This window comes from Callospermophilus lateralis, chromosome 7, assembly GCF_048772815.1.
Source record: "Callospermophilus lateralis isolate mCalLat2 chromosome 7, mCalLat2.hap1, whole genome shotgun sequence".
NCBI classification, from domain to species: domain Eukaryota; kingdom Metazoa; phylum Chordata; class Mammalia; order Rodentia; family Sciuridae; genus Callospermophilus; species Callospermophilus lateralis.
The window spans coordinates 143,302,016-143,316,686 of NC_135311.1; the positions used below are offsets into that span (position 1 = coordinate 143,302,016).

The 14,671-nt window shown below is 59.2% G+C and overlaps 2 protein-coding genes across 2 annotated transcripts; both read right to left on the bottom strand.

The window, feature by feature from the left end:
- Positions 1-1,562: 1,562 nt before the first annotated feature.
- Positions 1,563-6,019, bottom strand: Vwa1 (von Willebrand factor A domain containing 1). Its single transcript, XM_077110016.1, has 4 exons — positions 5,903-6,019; positions 4,233-4,790; positions 2,929-3,207; positions 1,563-2,842 (listed from the first exon to the last, which is right to left on the bottom strand). Exons 1-4 carry the CDS (start codon positions 5,973-5,975, stop codon positions 2,505-2,507), a joined length of 1,248 nt encoding a protein of 415 aa, XP_076966131.1. The 5' UTR covers positions 5,976-6,019; the 3' UTR covers positions 1,563-2,504.
- A 7,367-nt stretch (positions 6,020-13,386) lies between these two features.
- Positions 13,387-14,671, bottom strand: Tmem278 (transmembrane protein 278). The gene is made up of 2 exons (XM_077110096.1): positions 14,396-14,671; positions 13,387-13,596 (listed from the first exon to the last, which is right to left on the bottom strand). The coding sequence occupies exons 1-2, from the start codon at positions 14,669-14,671 to the stop codon at positions 13,387-13,389; spliced, it is 486 nt and encodes a 161-aa protein (XP_076966211.1).

Consider the following 14,671-nt stretch of genomic DNA (forward strand, 5'->3'; position numbering starts at 1 on the left):
CAGAGTTGCACTGCAACCTGTTGTCCCCAGCAATCCAGCCCTGGGGCTCCCAGCACCAAGGCTGCAGCTGCCAGCTGCCTGTTGACTTCCAAGGATAGTGCCGGTGCAAAGCCTCTCCCCTTAAACCTAAAGCCCCTTTTGTGACAAGCACAGGTTTGCTGCTGATCATCAGTATCATTCTGCAGCTTTGTCCTGTTGGGCAGTGGTCTAGTTTCCAGAAGTGAGGAGCCAATCTCTCTCCTCAGCCAGCTGGTCCCTTCCTGCTTCTCTTCTTCTTCCATTTCCAAAAGGACTCACTGGTTCCAGACTTGCTCATGGCACCACAGTCCACCTGCAGGCCTGCCTCCACCACTGCTGGCATGTGCACTCCCCTCCTGTTCCTAATCCCCCGCACACAGGCCCAAGCTCAGCCAAAAGAAAAGCTGCCCATGGGACTGGGGATACTACAGCTCAGTTGGTAGAGAGCTTGCCTTGAATGCACAAGGCCCTGAGTTCGATCCTCAGCACCAAAAAACAAACAAGAAAAGCTGCCCAGCCTGGCCAAGGTTCTAGGGTGGGGCCTTGGGCTCCTGGTTCCCACCCTAACCCACCATAGTAGGGTTCCTGTGACCTGCCAGCCCCTGGTGGCTTCTCCCCAGGTATGGTGGTTCATGAGAGAAAATAAGAGTAGTGGTAGCAGGCCCAGGACTATAGTGATTTAGGGCTGAGCCCAAAACTCACAGGCACCTCTGGGCTTCCCCACAGTTGTATAGCTCGTCTTCCTGCTCAGGGTTTATGTGTAGTTAGCCATTGCTTATGGTGACTCCATGCACTGTCCTCTGCCCCAAAGCAGCCCCTGCCCCCAGCTGGAAACTCAAGAGTCTCCAGCACTGTCCCTATTGGGCCCTAAAGTGAAACCCATTAACTGGTGTACATACTTCCTGGCCATATGTATCATGGGTGGCCTTAGTGCTGGCCTTCAGCTGCCCTGCCCTGCCCAAACCTATGGCCTCCAAAGTGCCTCTGTGTCCCTGGACACTCTAGAAGGGGCTGTAAGGGGACTCTCTCAAGAGTTGCCTGTGAGGAGCCACCTGCCATGCCCACGACCTGTGGAACATGAGAGGCACCAGTTCAGGCCACAGATGCTCAATAAGGTTCTTGGGTTCTGTGTCACATAGGCTCTCAGAAAACACACACATGTGTAGGGTGCAGAAACCACCGGCTCAACCCTGGTTGCCTGGGATTCACTAGGGTAGACAAAAGTGGGTGTAGTGGAGGCATGGCTTTGCCAGCAGTGGGTGCCCACAGTTGGGGAACTGGGCAGTAGGCAATGGGCCTGCAGAACTACTGGGCCCTCTGTCCTCTTGAGTTCCAGCAGTCTGCCCCTATCCAAACTGGATCCTGGGCCACAAAAGCAAGTGCCAGAGGGCTGTAGAAGTTCAGGTGATCTGTGTCCAAGCACTGGAGTCTGGCCCCAGCTCCTCTCCAGATGCACCATGATCCTGCACACTGGACCTCTCACACTGCCCTGACCCGGGCTGGAGTGTTGTGGCAGGAGCAAAGCATTCTATGGAGACAGCAGGCTCAGCATACAAATGATTTACTGTATTTTGGAATCTGGGTCATTAGTGGGGAAGAGAAGCAAGGTGAGCCTGGGCAGGTGATTCTGAGAAGAGGCCCTGACCAGTGGGGGCTACAGAAGCAGCCAGGTCCTCCCTATCCTTGGTGAATTTTCCAGAGCTCCAGGATAGTAGAAGGTGACAGGAGGTAGCCCATGACCCTTTGGGGTCAGATTGTGTTGCAAAGCATCTGAGGTGAACTCACCCAGAGCAACATTGTTCCCCCTCAAGGAGCTCTAGGGCCCCATACAGGGGAGGCCCCCTGTGAGTGCTGGCCTTGGAGCCTGGCCAAGGCAGGAGTGGAGAGCCCTTGTCCCCACCGTCCTGAGCACCAGGTTCTGGGTCTATGCCTCAGAAAAGTGCTTTCTTCATCCCAGGGGCTGCTAGCTGGGCCCACCTGGGGTCCTGGGCAGGGAGGCAGGGCCAGTGTGCCCAGGAGGCACTGCCTTCCAAGCTCAAGGGTCCTGGCAAAGACCATTGGGCCACACCATCAGCCTCCCAGTGCCCTACAGTCCTGTCCTTCTTCAAGAGGCCTTTGTAGACATGCCCATGCCAGCTGCTCCTCCCCTTGCCCCACCCATTTTCTATCCACATGCAAGACCTCAGTGGCCTCGGGCACTTCCTCCAACTGTGCATGCTTGGCCTTTCACACCAGCTGGAGCCCAGGCCCCTGCCTCCCCTCCAGGGCCCAGGGCCAGTCCTGGGTCTGATGTTCTCAACTCGCCCTCAGACGCCCTCCCCACCTCTTTACCAAATGTTGGCAAAGGACAATACAAAGGGGGTTCTGTCAGAGGAGGCTGCGAGGAGAGAACTAGGGGGTAAAAGGCAAGGCAGGCACTTCCTCCCACCGCTCCGTACGAGGAGGGGCTATCGGTCGACTTCTCCGAACCCCTCCGGGCGGGCGGCTCACCCGCCACGGCCCACTGCGACCCGGGGTGCTGGGCGCGGGGCTCGGCTGCGCTCACCCACCGGCGTGCAGGCCTTGGCGGACAGCGCCCTCTCGTGGCCCGAGCGAAAGGCCGCTGTCACCGTCACCAGGTAGGCGGTGCCGGGCGCCAGGCCCTGCAGCGTGGTGCTGTTTCGGCCAGCGGGCACGTCCACGCGTTGTGCAGCGCCGCCACTCAGTGGCCCGAGCTGCACATGGTAGCCGAGCGCGGCAACTGGGCCCAGTGCTGGGGCCCAGCTCACGCGGAGGCTGTGCGGCCTGGCATGCGAGATGACGATGCGCTCTGGACCGGCCTCGTCTGCGGGGGTGAGGGGTGGGGGTCAAGCGGAGGGGCGTTCCACCCCACGAACCCCTCCCCACGGCGTATTCCCACTCCGCCCTCACCAGGCAGCGTGCGCACTCGCAAGTGCTGAGGCTTCAGGAGGTGCACGTTGGACTCGGGCAGCAACACCACACCGTATTCTGAGTCAGGGTCGAGGCCGGCCCAGGTCCAGTTGGTGGCATTCCCAGGCAGCTGCTGGCGTCTTGTGGTCCCGGGGCCGGCACTGGGCACCAGTTCCAGCACGTAGTAGCCGGAGTCCGAGGTCAGTAGGGGCGGCCAGGCCAGGCGGAAGCTGTTGGACGTCACCTCCGAGGCGTAGAGCTGCTGTGGCTGCATTGCATCTGTGGAAGGTATGAGAGGTCAGGGGAGAAGACGCCTCGCAGGCGCCAGCTGGTGGAGCTCTGAAGGATCCAGAGAACCACCTGCAGGTCCTGGAGTGGGGTGCAGGTGAACGAGGCTGGGGAAGCACATTCAGATTCTGACCTCCTCTCCTGATGCCTGGGTGTTGGGGCCTGCCAATCTTCCCCCTCAGACTCTGCCCCCAGCCCCAGGAGCCACCACCCCCTCCCTGATTCTGAAGGCAGCCTTTTCTCCTTTCCTCTCCAGGCTCAGCTGCCAAGGGCCACGAGGGGTCAGATGTCCCTGGGGTAGACTTCGGGGGAGGACCCTCTACCCCTTCCCAGTCCACAGACACACACCTTCCTGCTCAGGGTAGGTGAGTAACCCAAAGGCAGAGATTTGGTAAAAATCCTGGGATGGCAGCACTTTTCTGTGGCTACAGCAAGCCTAACCAACCATCAGGCCCCTCATCTCCAGCCCTTCCCCCTTTGAGGCTTGGCTGAGGGGGTGATCCAGAAAAGGGCCCCTGGATGCTGCCCCGCCCTGCGACGGACTTCCTGGTCTGGCTTCATCCCCAGCTATTCTCACGACACACTTGCTGTTCAAACCAACACAGATCCTTCCGTGGCTGTCCTCACCCAGAACGGGTAGGGCTTGAGCTCTGGGAGGCAGACCCGGCCTTCCAGGTTCTTCCCTCTTGGATGGGATAGGCCTGGTGAGCCAGTGGGCCTGGACATGCACCATGCACATGCTGCCACTGGTATCCTCAGCCCAAGGACCTCCTTCCCTATCCTTTCCACTTATCCCCCACATCCTACCAGAGGTAGCCCTCAGTCCCTTGGAGATCACCTGGAGGTGACCACTAAGGTTTGCTCCCGTCTCTCCACAGCCCAGGGGTCTAAGCATAGGAGGGCACCTAGTTGGTTTGTGTTCCTGAAGGTGCATGGAGAAACTAAGAGTTATCTGCCTCCCATTCCCACCTTGGGGCATCAAGCACTTGAGTTCTGAGGGCTCTCCTCCCACCTACCAAGAATGGAGCCCCGCAGCTCTTGGGCAATGATGTGCAGATCATCCACATCAACGAAGTGCAGATGCTTCTGAGCAGGGGCTGAGGCAGCTGCAGACAGCTCTAGCAGGTTGCCACGGCCCGTGCTGACAATGAAGACTGTGACGCCCCGGTCCTTGAGCTCCTGCATTGGGGGGCCCACAGGGTCGCTGGAGGCACCATCTGTCACCCACACCAGTACCTTGGGCACCCCTGGCCGGGCACCCATTGCCTCAGCAAACAGCTGCTCCCGGGCATAGGCCAGTGCCAGGCCAGTGTTGGTGTCGCCCATTCGCTGGGCTGCAGCACGGATGGCGTCCTGGACAGCCTGGCTTGAGTTGTGTTGGTTGAAGGGGAACTCGGTGTGTGGCCTGCTACCCACATGCACCAGGCTGGCACGCAGGGCCCCAGGGCCCAGGGGCAGCAGTGCCACCAGCTGCCCCACAAACTCCCGCACCCGGGAGAACTCGTAGTGTGATACGCTGGCGGAGCTGTCCAACAGGAGCAACAGGTCCCCCTGGGGGGCCGATGCCAAGGGACCTGGGGAAAGACGAGGGTCAACCCCAAATGGTGGCCCCAGATCATCCCACACCCAGAGCAGAGATCCCTGAGGCCCGGGCTTTCCTTGAGCATGTGCTCACCCTTGCCCTGAGGTCCAAAGGGTGGTACCTCAGGAGAGAGGGTCTCTGGACCAAGCAGGAGGCTCACACTCTCAGTGCATTCCAGATCTCTACACAGGCCATGTGACCTAGTGCACCCTGGGCTGGCGCAGGTCCCCGCGCAGAGGAGTGCTAACCCTCCAAGACCCTACATTCCCTTCTCAGCAGACATCCAATGTAGGTGGAGCCAAAAGCCAGGTGTAGGCCTCCCTGAAGGTCTGAGTCTGGGGTCCACTCCCTCAGGCTTGGTTTTCAGAGAGGCCACAAGGAGGCTGGAATTCAGCCACGCAGCTCCAGCTCCAGGTAAGGCGTTCTTTGGGCATGCACAAGGCAGCAGGGGAGGGCTGGGAGCGCAGCAGGGATGGGGAGGCAGAGCTCTGAACACAGCCCCCCCCAGCCCAGATGGCCAGGCTGGAATCGTGACCCCACTTACAGATGACATCACCCGGAGCCTGGCCCCCATCCTTAGCTCCATCTGGACCCAGAAAACAGGATACACCCCCCAGCAGCCTGAGGGCCCGCCCAGCTCCTGGCGGGCCTCCCCTTCCTCCCGGCACCCTGCGGGGTGGGTGTGCACGTGGGCCCCTCCACCACTAAGCCACGGGTGGGGGGAGTGGGGCGGGAGGGGGGAGGAGAGTTCAAGGTGTCCCAGGCCTGGGGTTTCCCCCATGCGGTAGGGCGATTCCAACCTCCTACCACCTCTACCGAGGGCCCTTCAGAAGGTAGGGAAACTGAGGCGGGACGGCCTCTCCCACAGACTTCTCCCCTCCGGGTCCAGCCCGTGGACCTGCCGGCGGGGCCTGGCAGACGCCGGCCTCGCCGCTCAGTCGTGCCGCCTGGAGCTCCTGGGCGCGCCCCCCACAGGTGGCTGGGGTGCGGGGCTCGCTCCCTGCTCAGCTCCCGAAGCCGCCAGCCCACCCGCCTCGCAGCCAAGCGTGGGCAGCGGGAACGAGGGGTCGTCAGGAGTCAGAGCCCTGGCCCCGCCGCACTCACCGCGCTCCGCGCCGCTCCGCGCCAGCGCCAGCCGCAGGCTCAGGGCCAGGCTGAGCGCCGTCCAGGGGAGCATCGCGCGCAGTGGGATGGGGCGCTCGGCCGCAGCTTGTGGCTGGCTTGCTGGGACAGCCGGGCGCGGGCCTCAGAGGGCCCGCCCCCGGGAGGCCACACCCACGACCACGCCCACGCCGCGGGCGCACGCACTCACCAAAGCGCGCACCCCAGAAACGTCCTGCGCGGACTTGGCAGGGGAGCACTCACGAGCCACCTGGACAAGAGGCGACACGCAGCACTAACCCAGGCACCACCGAGGCACGCACTTGTGGGCATGCACACACAGGCTCTCCCCTCTCCTGGCTGTAAGGCTGTGGGGTCGCCCGCACTCCAAACCCTTTGCCTGTGATTCCCAAGTGTTGGGGACCCCTGAAGCCAAACCCCAGGTCCTGGCTGCACCTTGGCTACAAGGCTGAGGGATAGGGTCCCTAAGGACTAATCAACAGGAACTGGAAGGGCCTTAGAGTGGGGACAGGAGCCTGAAGAGAAGACACAGGAACAGGACACAGTTGGTTCAGGCCTTGTCCTGCGCCATGCCCATAATGGCCCTACTGCTGGCCTCATACACTCTACCCAAGGAAGGGCCGGAGGCCACAGATATAAGACCCTAGCAGGACTGGAGGGGCCCACTAGACAGAACTGAGCCCTGTAATCTTTTTTTTTTTTTTTTAATATTTTGTAGATAGAATGCCTTCATTTTATTTATTTGTTTGTTTGTTTGTTTATTTATTTATATGTGGTACTGAGGATTGAACCCAGTGCCTCACACATGCTGGGCAAGAGCGCTACCACTGAGCCCCAGCCCCAGCCCCTGGGTTCTGTAATCTTGACTAGGCCCAGAAAGGGGATGCAGTGTTCCCTGGGAACACTGGGCCTCCTCCCCTGTGCAGGAGCCCCGCTGCAGCCCTCCTAAGATCTCTTCCTGTGGGGTAGCCATGGGTTGAGTTTGGGGACACACATGTGGCAGGGGTATGTCTGCCAGGATGTCCCTCCCTTCTCACCCTCTGCGGGAGGATGCTGGTGGGGAAGACGGATGGGACTTAAAATGGTTTTCCTTCCTCCCTTTCTGGCAGGTGAGACTCAGCGGCAGGACTAGGAGGATGGCCTGAGCTGGGCTTTGCCTAAAAAAGGAAGCGCGCAGCTGAGCCCCAGGAGCTGGCGGCAGGAACAAGTGAGAACTGTGTCCCTGCCGCCATCCCCCACCCCCTTGCCGGGAATCTTGGCAGTGGGTGTTGGCTCTGCTCCACAGACCTCAGGCCTCAGCACGGACCAGAAGCTGCTTGGTGCTTCCGCCTGGGCCCCGTGGGGAGAGCAGTGGATTTGGGCTCACCCAGTCGAGTAAGCTGCCCAGGGGGCCTCACATGGCCCCCAGCCCCTAGCATACAGGGCTGCCCTGGAGATGGGCACTGAGCAGAGACCAAACAAGGTGGCAGCACCGCCGACTGCTGTGAGGCACGCCCAGGTAGACAGTTCATCCTCAAGCTCGCCTGCCTGGGAGCTGGGCCACAGTGGATCCGCCCTGTGGGGAGGCAGCTGCTAACAGCAGCCCAGGCCCACAGTCACACCTCAGCCTGCCTGGCTGAGCTGACAGGGAGTTTCCGTCCCTTCTGGAAAATTGAGCGGGTCTTCTTGCTGTGACTCAGGCCTCAAGGAAGCAGCGCCCTCCTCCAGCCTGACATCAGAAGGAGAGGGGCACAGGAGGCCCAGCCTCCACTGAGTCCTGTCTGCCCAGCCTCTAGCCAGTCACTGCTGCTGCCCCCCCCACCCTCCCCATCAGCCCTACTCCCCTACTCAATCCAAGCAAGCCTTATTCCTGTGCCCTGCCCCCCGGTGCTCTCCCTACCTCCAGAGGAAAGCTGTGGCCAGATGGGATCCCAGAGGGTGAGGGAGTTAGCCTGAGTTGTGGTGGTCAGGGCCAGGCCTGGGCTTTAGGCAGACACCAGAGGAAGCACAAATAGAATGATCCAGAAGCCTCTTCTCTGAAGGGAGCAGGGCCCAGTTGGTAAAGGGGACAGAGACATAGACAAAGGCAAGGACTGGCCAGGCCAAACAGCAGGGCCCCTCCCCCAGCCCTCCGCCTTCCCAGGTGCAGTCTCTGCCTGGGCCTGGCATCCTGGGGACCCAGAGGAAGATGCAGCAGGTGAGGCTGAGAGCACCTTGCTCCCACACCTTGGCCCAGGCGCGGGGAGTTGCTGCGTCTCACTTCCCAGAGCTGGCCCAGCTGCTGATCTGCAAGCAGGTGGGGGATTTCCCTGAACTGAGGGACACTGCTCTCAGTAGGGCATTGCCCCTGCCCCCACTGAGGTCCTGGAGAAAGCTCCCTCCTCCACACAATCCAGGCTTCTGCAGAGAAGAAGGGCCTTTTGTCCCCAGCTCACTGTAGTCATGTTCAACCCCAGAGAAAAGGGCATCTCCTGGGGCCTCTGACCCCACCCCTGACCCCAGCTGAGGGCAGAGTGGCCTGGGCCCCCACCCCATTGCTGTGAGCTGCTGTTTGTCAGTTGTTTGTATCTACATGCAAACCCACGCACACATCCACGGGGGACACAAAACCAGGAAGTGGCAGGAGCAGCTGCATGGGCCCTGGCCAGGGGAGTGGGGTGAGGCTGGGTCCGGTGACCCTGCCTCATCCAGGCAAGCAGCGGGGTAGGGGAAGGGGCAGCCAAGAGCAGCAGGGCCCTACAGCTCCTTCCCACTGCCCCCCCTTCCTCTACAGTTGATTTGTCCGTCTAGGGTTAGGATCATGCCAGGCAGGGCCCAAGACCAGTCCTGGGAGCTGGGGGTGCCTGTCTCATTCCAGAGCCCAGAGCTGACACCTCTCCCAGTCCCTGCAGTGAAGGTAGCAGGGAAGAGGCATGGGAGGGTGAGTGCCAGGCAGTGTTCATCAAACCAGCTTCTGCACTGGGGACACCAGCTACCACGCAGAGCCCTTCCTCCCAGTACCACCAGACTAGGCGTGAACAGGCGATGCTGTGCTAGCAGGGACAGGACAGCCTGTTTTCCCTGCAGAGGATGGGGCCCTGTGGGAGCAGAGGGTCAGCAGGGACCTGAGGCAGAGCTGCACAAAGGAAGAGCCTTAAAGGCAGAGGGGGACAGTGAGTGCCAGGGCCTGGGTGGGGGTGGGCATGCCTGCCAGTCAGGGGACCTGGGCTGGCGGACAGCAAGGGCAGGGCCAGTGTAGGGCCTTCAGGCAGCAGGGAGCTGATGGGACTCCAAGTGCGTGGAGAAGGCAGTGCCAAGGAAGGGCAGAGGGCTGATCCCAGGCCCCGGGGGAGATACTGGGTAAGCCGCCATCAGAGGTAGGGCAGGGACTCAGTGAGAGTCTGGATCCGGGTGTCCAGAATGTGCCACCAAACAATATGTGCCTTTCTGAGGTGGGCCACCCCAGCTTTGGTCCTCTTGGCTGGCATGCTCTTCTGTAGGTGATTGCCATGTCCTGCTCCATCCTCAGGTAGGGTCCAGGCAGGTCCACCTAGCACCCAGGGGCTCCGATGGAGGAGGAAGCAGGAAGGGGCAGGCCTGGATCAACACCTTGAGGGCAGCCTCCCTAGAGTGGGGGCCCAGGAGCAGGGGCCTCACTCTGCCTCCTCCTTCCTAGCCCACCCTCTCCGGCTCAGGCACTGCCAGCATGGTGCCCAGCCCACGTGCCTAGGTGGGGCATGCCTCTCACCAGCTCAGAGCTGAGGCTGGAGGAACAGCTGGCTAAGCATGGGCCCTCCTGGCCCCTCAAGCAGGGTGTGCCTGCAAATATTTTGTGAATAAAATATACAACCTTATCAGGTTGGGGCTGTGGCTCAGTGGTAGAGCGCTTGCCTAGCATGTGTGAGGCACTAGGTCCGATTCTCAGCACCACTTATAACTAAGGGTCCATCAATAATGGGAAAAAAAAATACAAGCTTAGGCAAGGTGGGGACCTTGCAGAGCCCTCCTCTTACCTGTGAGGTGGGGACAACATCCCTCATCCAAGAAGAAAGAGGATAGTAGGTAGGACAGGACACACCCACACATGCACACTCTAGCTTTCTCTCAGGAAGCAGGGCCTTTAGCCATAGGGGAAAGAGTTGTGTCCCCACAAATGTAGGTCTCATCTGGCCCACCCACTGGCTTGGCTCTGCAGCCCTGAGGGACTGGAGCTAGTGAAGGGGTGAAAAGTGAGGCTGCTCCAGACCTCCAGGTCGGGGAAAGGACTCCAGAGCAGCCAGCAGAGGAGACTGAGGCAGGGCCAGGGCTGGGGACTAGGACCCGAAGGAGGAGGTTTCTGTCATAAGCTCATGCTGGGAAGAAGCTGGGGGACAAATATCTGTGGGACTCAGGGAAGAGAGCTAGGAAGAGGCCAGTGAATGCCTCAGGCCGGAGAAGCCAGGTCCTTCCCTCATCCCAGTCCCCTCAGGAGAATGACAAGGAAGACTCCTAGGGCCCTGCAGAGGACCCAGAGAGGGCAGAGCTGCATTCAGCTCCAGGCAGGCAGCTGTAGCCCCTCAGGCTCTGCTGGCCTGGCAGCTGGCTCAGCTTTGCTCTCCAGGGCTCAGGCCTGGGTGGAATCCCGGGCCTGCCTCCCGCATGCCCCGCAAGCATCCTACCACTGAGCTACATCCCAGGACCAGCTGGAGGCTGTCAGGGGTTTAGAGGGAGCCTGGGAAGCTGGGAAACACCTTTTGGAGAACTCCCTGCCCGGGTCAATGGTCAGTGACTAGCGACCAGCTCAGCAGGAGGGGGTCGCTGAACTAGCCACTTACCTCCCCACCCCCACCAGGCCCAGCTGTTGTTTTGATGATGTAGGGCCAGGCGGATCCTCAGCCAAGGGTATCCCAGGAGACTCCTTATTGTCAGCCCCTGGTGGCAGCAGCCAGAACCTGCCCAGCCTGGGCAGGAGGGGAAGGAAGGCGCCCTCAGCCTCAGGAAAGCTCTTGTACGCAGGCTGGCAACTGGCCAGCTCTGTCTGCTCAGGAAAGACATCAAAGCCAGACACAGATGAAGGTTGGAAAACCCCAAGACACCCACTGGACCCAGCCCAGCCATACACTGGTCTCTGTTCAAGGCCACTGTGGATCCAACACTGGTCACATGCTGAGCCCTGCTGGCAGTATGGCGTGCTGGATCCTTTAAAAGGATTTTCAGCTGCCATAAAACTCTGTTAAATCACAGTGAGCAGTCATTTTTAATACACTGTTGGACTTACAAGGAAAGAAATATCTCAAATACCCCCCCACCCCACAATTAGACATTATAAATCAGCAGACAGGTGCAGTGGCACCCACTTGTTTCCCAGCTATTTGGGAGGCCCAGTTGGGAGGACCACAAATTCAAGCCAGTCTGGGCAACTAGCAAGACTCTTGGAAAGAAAGAGAGAGAGAGAGAGAGAGAGAGAGAGAGAGAGAGAGAGAGAGGGAGGGAGGGAGGGAGGGAGGGAGGGAGAGGGAGGGAGGAGAAAAAGGCTGGAGGGGCTGGGGTTGTGGGTCAGTGGAAGAGCACTTGCCTAGCACGTGTATGGCACTGGGTTCAATTCTCAGCACCACATAAATAAATGAAAAGCCCATCAACAACTAATAAAAATATTTTTTTTAAAAAAGGGCTGGCGATACAGCTTAGTGGTAGAGCGCCCCTGGATTCAATCTCCAGTACTGCAAAAACACTAAATAAGCCAACAAACAACCAGAATAATGAAAAGAAGCCCATGATGCAGGGAAACTGATGGGAAAGCAGACAATTCCCTGGATACAGGGATAGAGAGTCAGGCACTCTCAGGGGGAAAAAAGTGTGGGTGCTATGCATGGGTGCTATGCATGGGAGATCACTAAGCCAGGACCTCAGCAGAGCCTAGGATGGTCATTTCCTGTCTCTGAAGGAAATGGTCCCTAAGTTAGGACTTCAGATCGTTACAGATATGGGCTGACATCATAAATTACCAGGGGCCGGGAGTATAGCTCAGGGGTAGAGCATGTGCCTACCATGTACAGGACCTGCACCCTCCAAAAAAAAAAAAAAAAATCCACCAAACTTTCAAAAAAAAATACTATGCTATTACTGAGCTCAGCAGAAACAATAAATAATAGGTTTGGACACTCTTCCCCCCAAACACTAAGCACTAGGAAATTGTCATTATTAAGTATAGCATATATGTATGAATGTTTAAGGAATCTAAGCTGGAATCCAGAAACCATGAACAAAGAAGCCAGGGTTATAGCTCAGTGATAGAGTGCTTGCCTAGCAGGCAAAACTCCCTGAGTTCAATCCCCAGCACCACCAAAAACAAAATAAAAACTGATTTTTAACTGAGGTGGTGGTGCATGCCTGTAATCCCAGCAAGTCAGGAAGCTGAGACAGGAGGATCTCAAGTTCAAAGGCAGCCTCAGCAATTTAGGAAGAACTTAAGCAACTCAGTGAGACCCTGTCTCAGAATAAAAAAAATTTAAAAAGTTCTGGGGATGTAGCTCAGTGGTGAAGCATCCTTGAGTTCTGTCCCCAGTAACAACAATAACAAACCAAAAAAGATAAAATTGAAAAAGGACAAAATATAACTTTAAATCTGATAGTAACCTAAAAGTAAATAGGTTAGGGGCTGGGGATGTGGCTCAAGCGGTAATGCGCTCTCCTGGCATGCGCAGGGCGCTGGGTTCTATCCTCAGCACCTCTCTCTCTCTCTCTCTCTCTCTTTCTTCTTCTTCTTCTTCTTCTTCTTCTTTTTTTAAGTAAATAGGTGAGTTGATGAGCTGATTAGAAAGGATGAATTTCAACGAACTAGAAGAAGGATATGAAGAAATCGTTCAGACTGCAGACCAGGCACATGCAGATGGAAAATACAAAAGGGGGGAAAGAAAACATGAGTTATAAGGACGAGATATTGGTTGAGAATATTCCAGAACTGTTGTAAGATAGGAATCTGCAGACATGGATCTCAAGTATGAGACCAGCCTCAGCAATTTAGCGAGGCTGTCTCAAAACACGTGAAGTGCAGTGTGGTGGAGCACCCGCTGGGTCCGACCCAGGACAGCAGAAGGACAAACCCACGCCGACAGCTGTGACGCCGCAGAACGCCTGGGACGTCCGAATCGTCCGCAAAGAACGGGCTTCTCCCTCTCTCTCTCTCTCTCTCTCTCTCCTCTCTCTTTCTTTGCGGCCTGTTTCAACGAGAACTTCCGAAGGCAGACTGAGCCTGCGACCCCTCCCAGCCGCTGCTGCTGGCCGCCCACTGAGGTTCTGGCGGGGGTGGGAGTCTCCAGGCCGGCCTCCCGCTCAGGCACGGGTGGGGCGCGGAGGCTGCCCCCGGGGGTCTCCTTCTGCGTGCTTCCCAGCCTCTCGGCAGCGGGGTCGGGGCTCCGGAGGGCGGGGAAGGGGCCGCCAGGGTCTGCGGAGTCGGTGTCTCGCCCGCGCCCCGCCCGCCCCGCCCCACCCGGAGCTTTGGGGGGCCTCCCGGGAGGCCGGGAACGGCGTCACGCCCAGGCACAGAACTGCTCCTCGTGGGACCCCGGGTTCCCCGCTGGGGACGGCAGCAGCAGGCGGAGACGTCGGGTCAGGCGGGCGCGGGCGGCCGAGGCCAGCACGAGCAGCGGCGGCAGCGAGAGGAAGCCCAACACGATGAGCGCCGCGGAGCCGCGGTCCGAGAGCAGCGCGCGGCACTTGGGCCCGGGCGCCGGGTGGACCTGCGGACCACCCCGAGGAGGGTCAGGAGGGGCGGGGCCAGGCGGCGGGGCGGGGCCGGGAGTGGGGCGGGGCCCGGGCGGGGCCAGGCGAAGGGTGTGACCTGGGGCGGGGCCCGGGCGGGGCCAGGTGAGAGTTGGGCTGGACAGAGCTGCTGTGGGCCAGGTAGTGCTGAGGACCCAAAGGGAAATTCGAGACCTAGGTGGAACCTTGATAGACTCAAAGAATCGCCCCGAAGTCCCACTTTCGTTTTCCTGTCCCCATCGGCCCCCTCCCTCCATGGCCCTTCCCTGTGTTGGCAGCAGACCTTGAACCCCTGCCCGGTTGTCACCAGTCAGCACCACTTCTCCCTCCCCCATCATAGGCTACAGAAAGGGACAACAGGGTCCATCTCTGTTCACCCTCCATTCCCAGACCACGTCATAGCCCACTGCACAGGTGGAGAAGCCCAGCCCAGGCCAGGAGGGGTCTGGGAAGGACTGGGGGGAGGGCCAAGGGTGAGCAGGGGCTGAGGACTAGTGAAATTTGACAATGATTCCATCTTCTCTTCCTGGAACCCGCCTCCCCTCCCCACCTCCACCCGGCTATTCAGGCTCTGATATTCCCTGGGACAAGCTGGGAGGCCTCAGGTGGGGAAGAGAACTGTCCCCTGGGAACAAATAGAAGCCTTCTCTGACTGCAGCCAGTGAGGGACTTGGCAAAAAAGGGGCTCCCAGGGAGGAGCCATGAGTTCCAGGGTCCTTGAGCCTCTGCAGGACCCCCACTTCCCAGGGACCCCTCCCACAGAGGGCCCAGGCTCACCCTGGAGTGGCACAGGAATCCCAGGTAGACAATGCCAGCTGCAGGCAGCAGTAACAGCAGAAAAACGGTTCCAGGCAGCAGCAGATGGAGCAGGAGCAGAGCCAGGGCCCTCCCAGGCAGCAGCAGGGTCTTGAGACCTCGGATGGCCAGACCAGACCATCCTGGGCTTCTCAGGGCCGAGGTGTGAGGGTCAGGAGGCCTTTGAGGCAGCATGGGTGCCGTGTCCAAGGTACCCCCTCCCTCATCCTCTTCTGTCTCCCTCTCCTGATCACTCAT

Coding starts and splice junctions, on each gene's coding strand:
- Vwa1 (XM_077110016.1), bottom strand. CDS start 5,975: ATGCTCCCCTGGACGGCGCTCAGCCTGGCCCTGAGCCTGCGGCTGGCG. Junction 4,791..5,902: donor GCGGAGCGGCGCGGAGCGCG/GTGAGTGCGGCG, acceptor GTCTTTCCCCAG/GTCCCTTGGCATCGGCCCCC. Junction 3,208..4,232: donor GCTGCGGGGCTCCATTCTTG/GTAGGTGGGAGG, acceptor TACCTTCCACAG/ATGCAATGCAGCCACAGCAG.
- Tmem278 (XM_077110096.1), bottom strand. CDS start 14,671: ATGAGTGATCAGGAGAGGGAGACAGAAGAGGATGAGGGAGGGGGTACC. Junction 13,597..14,395: donor GATTCCTGTGCCACTCCAGG/GTGAGCCTGGGC, acceptor GGTGGTCCGCAG/GTCCACCCGGCGCCCGGGCC.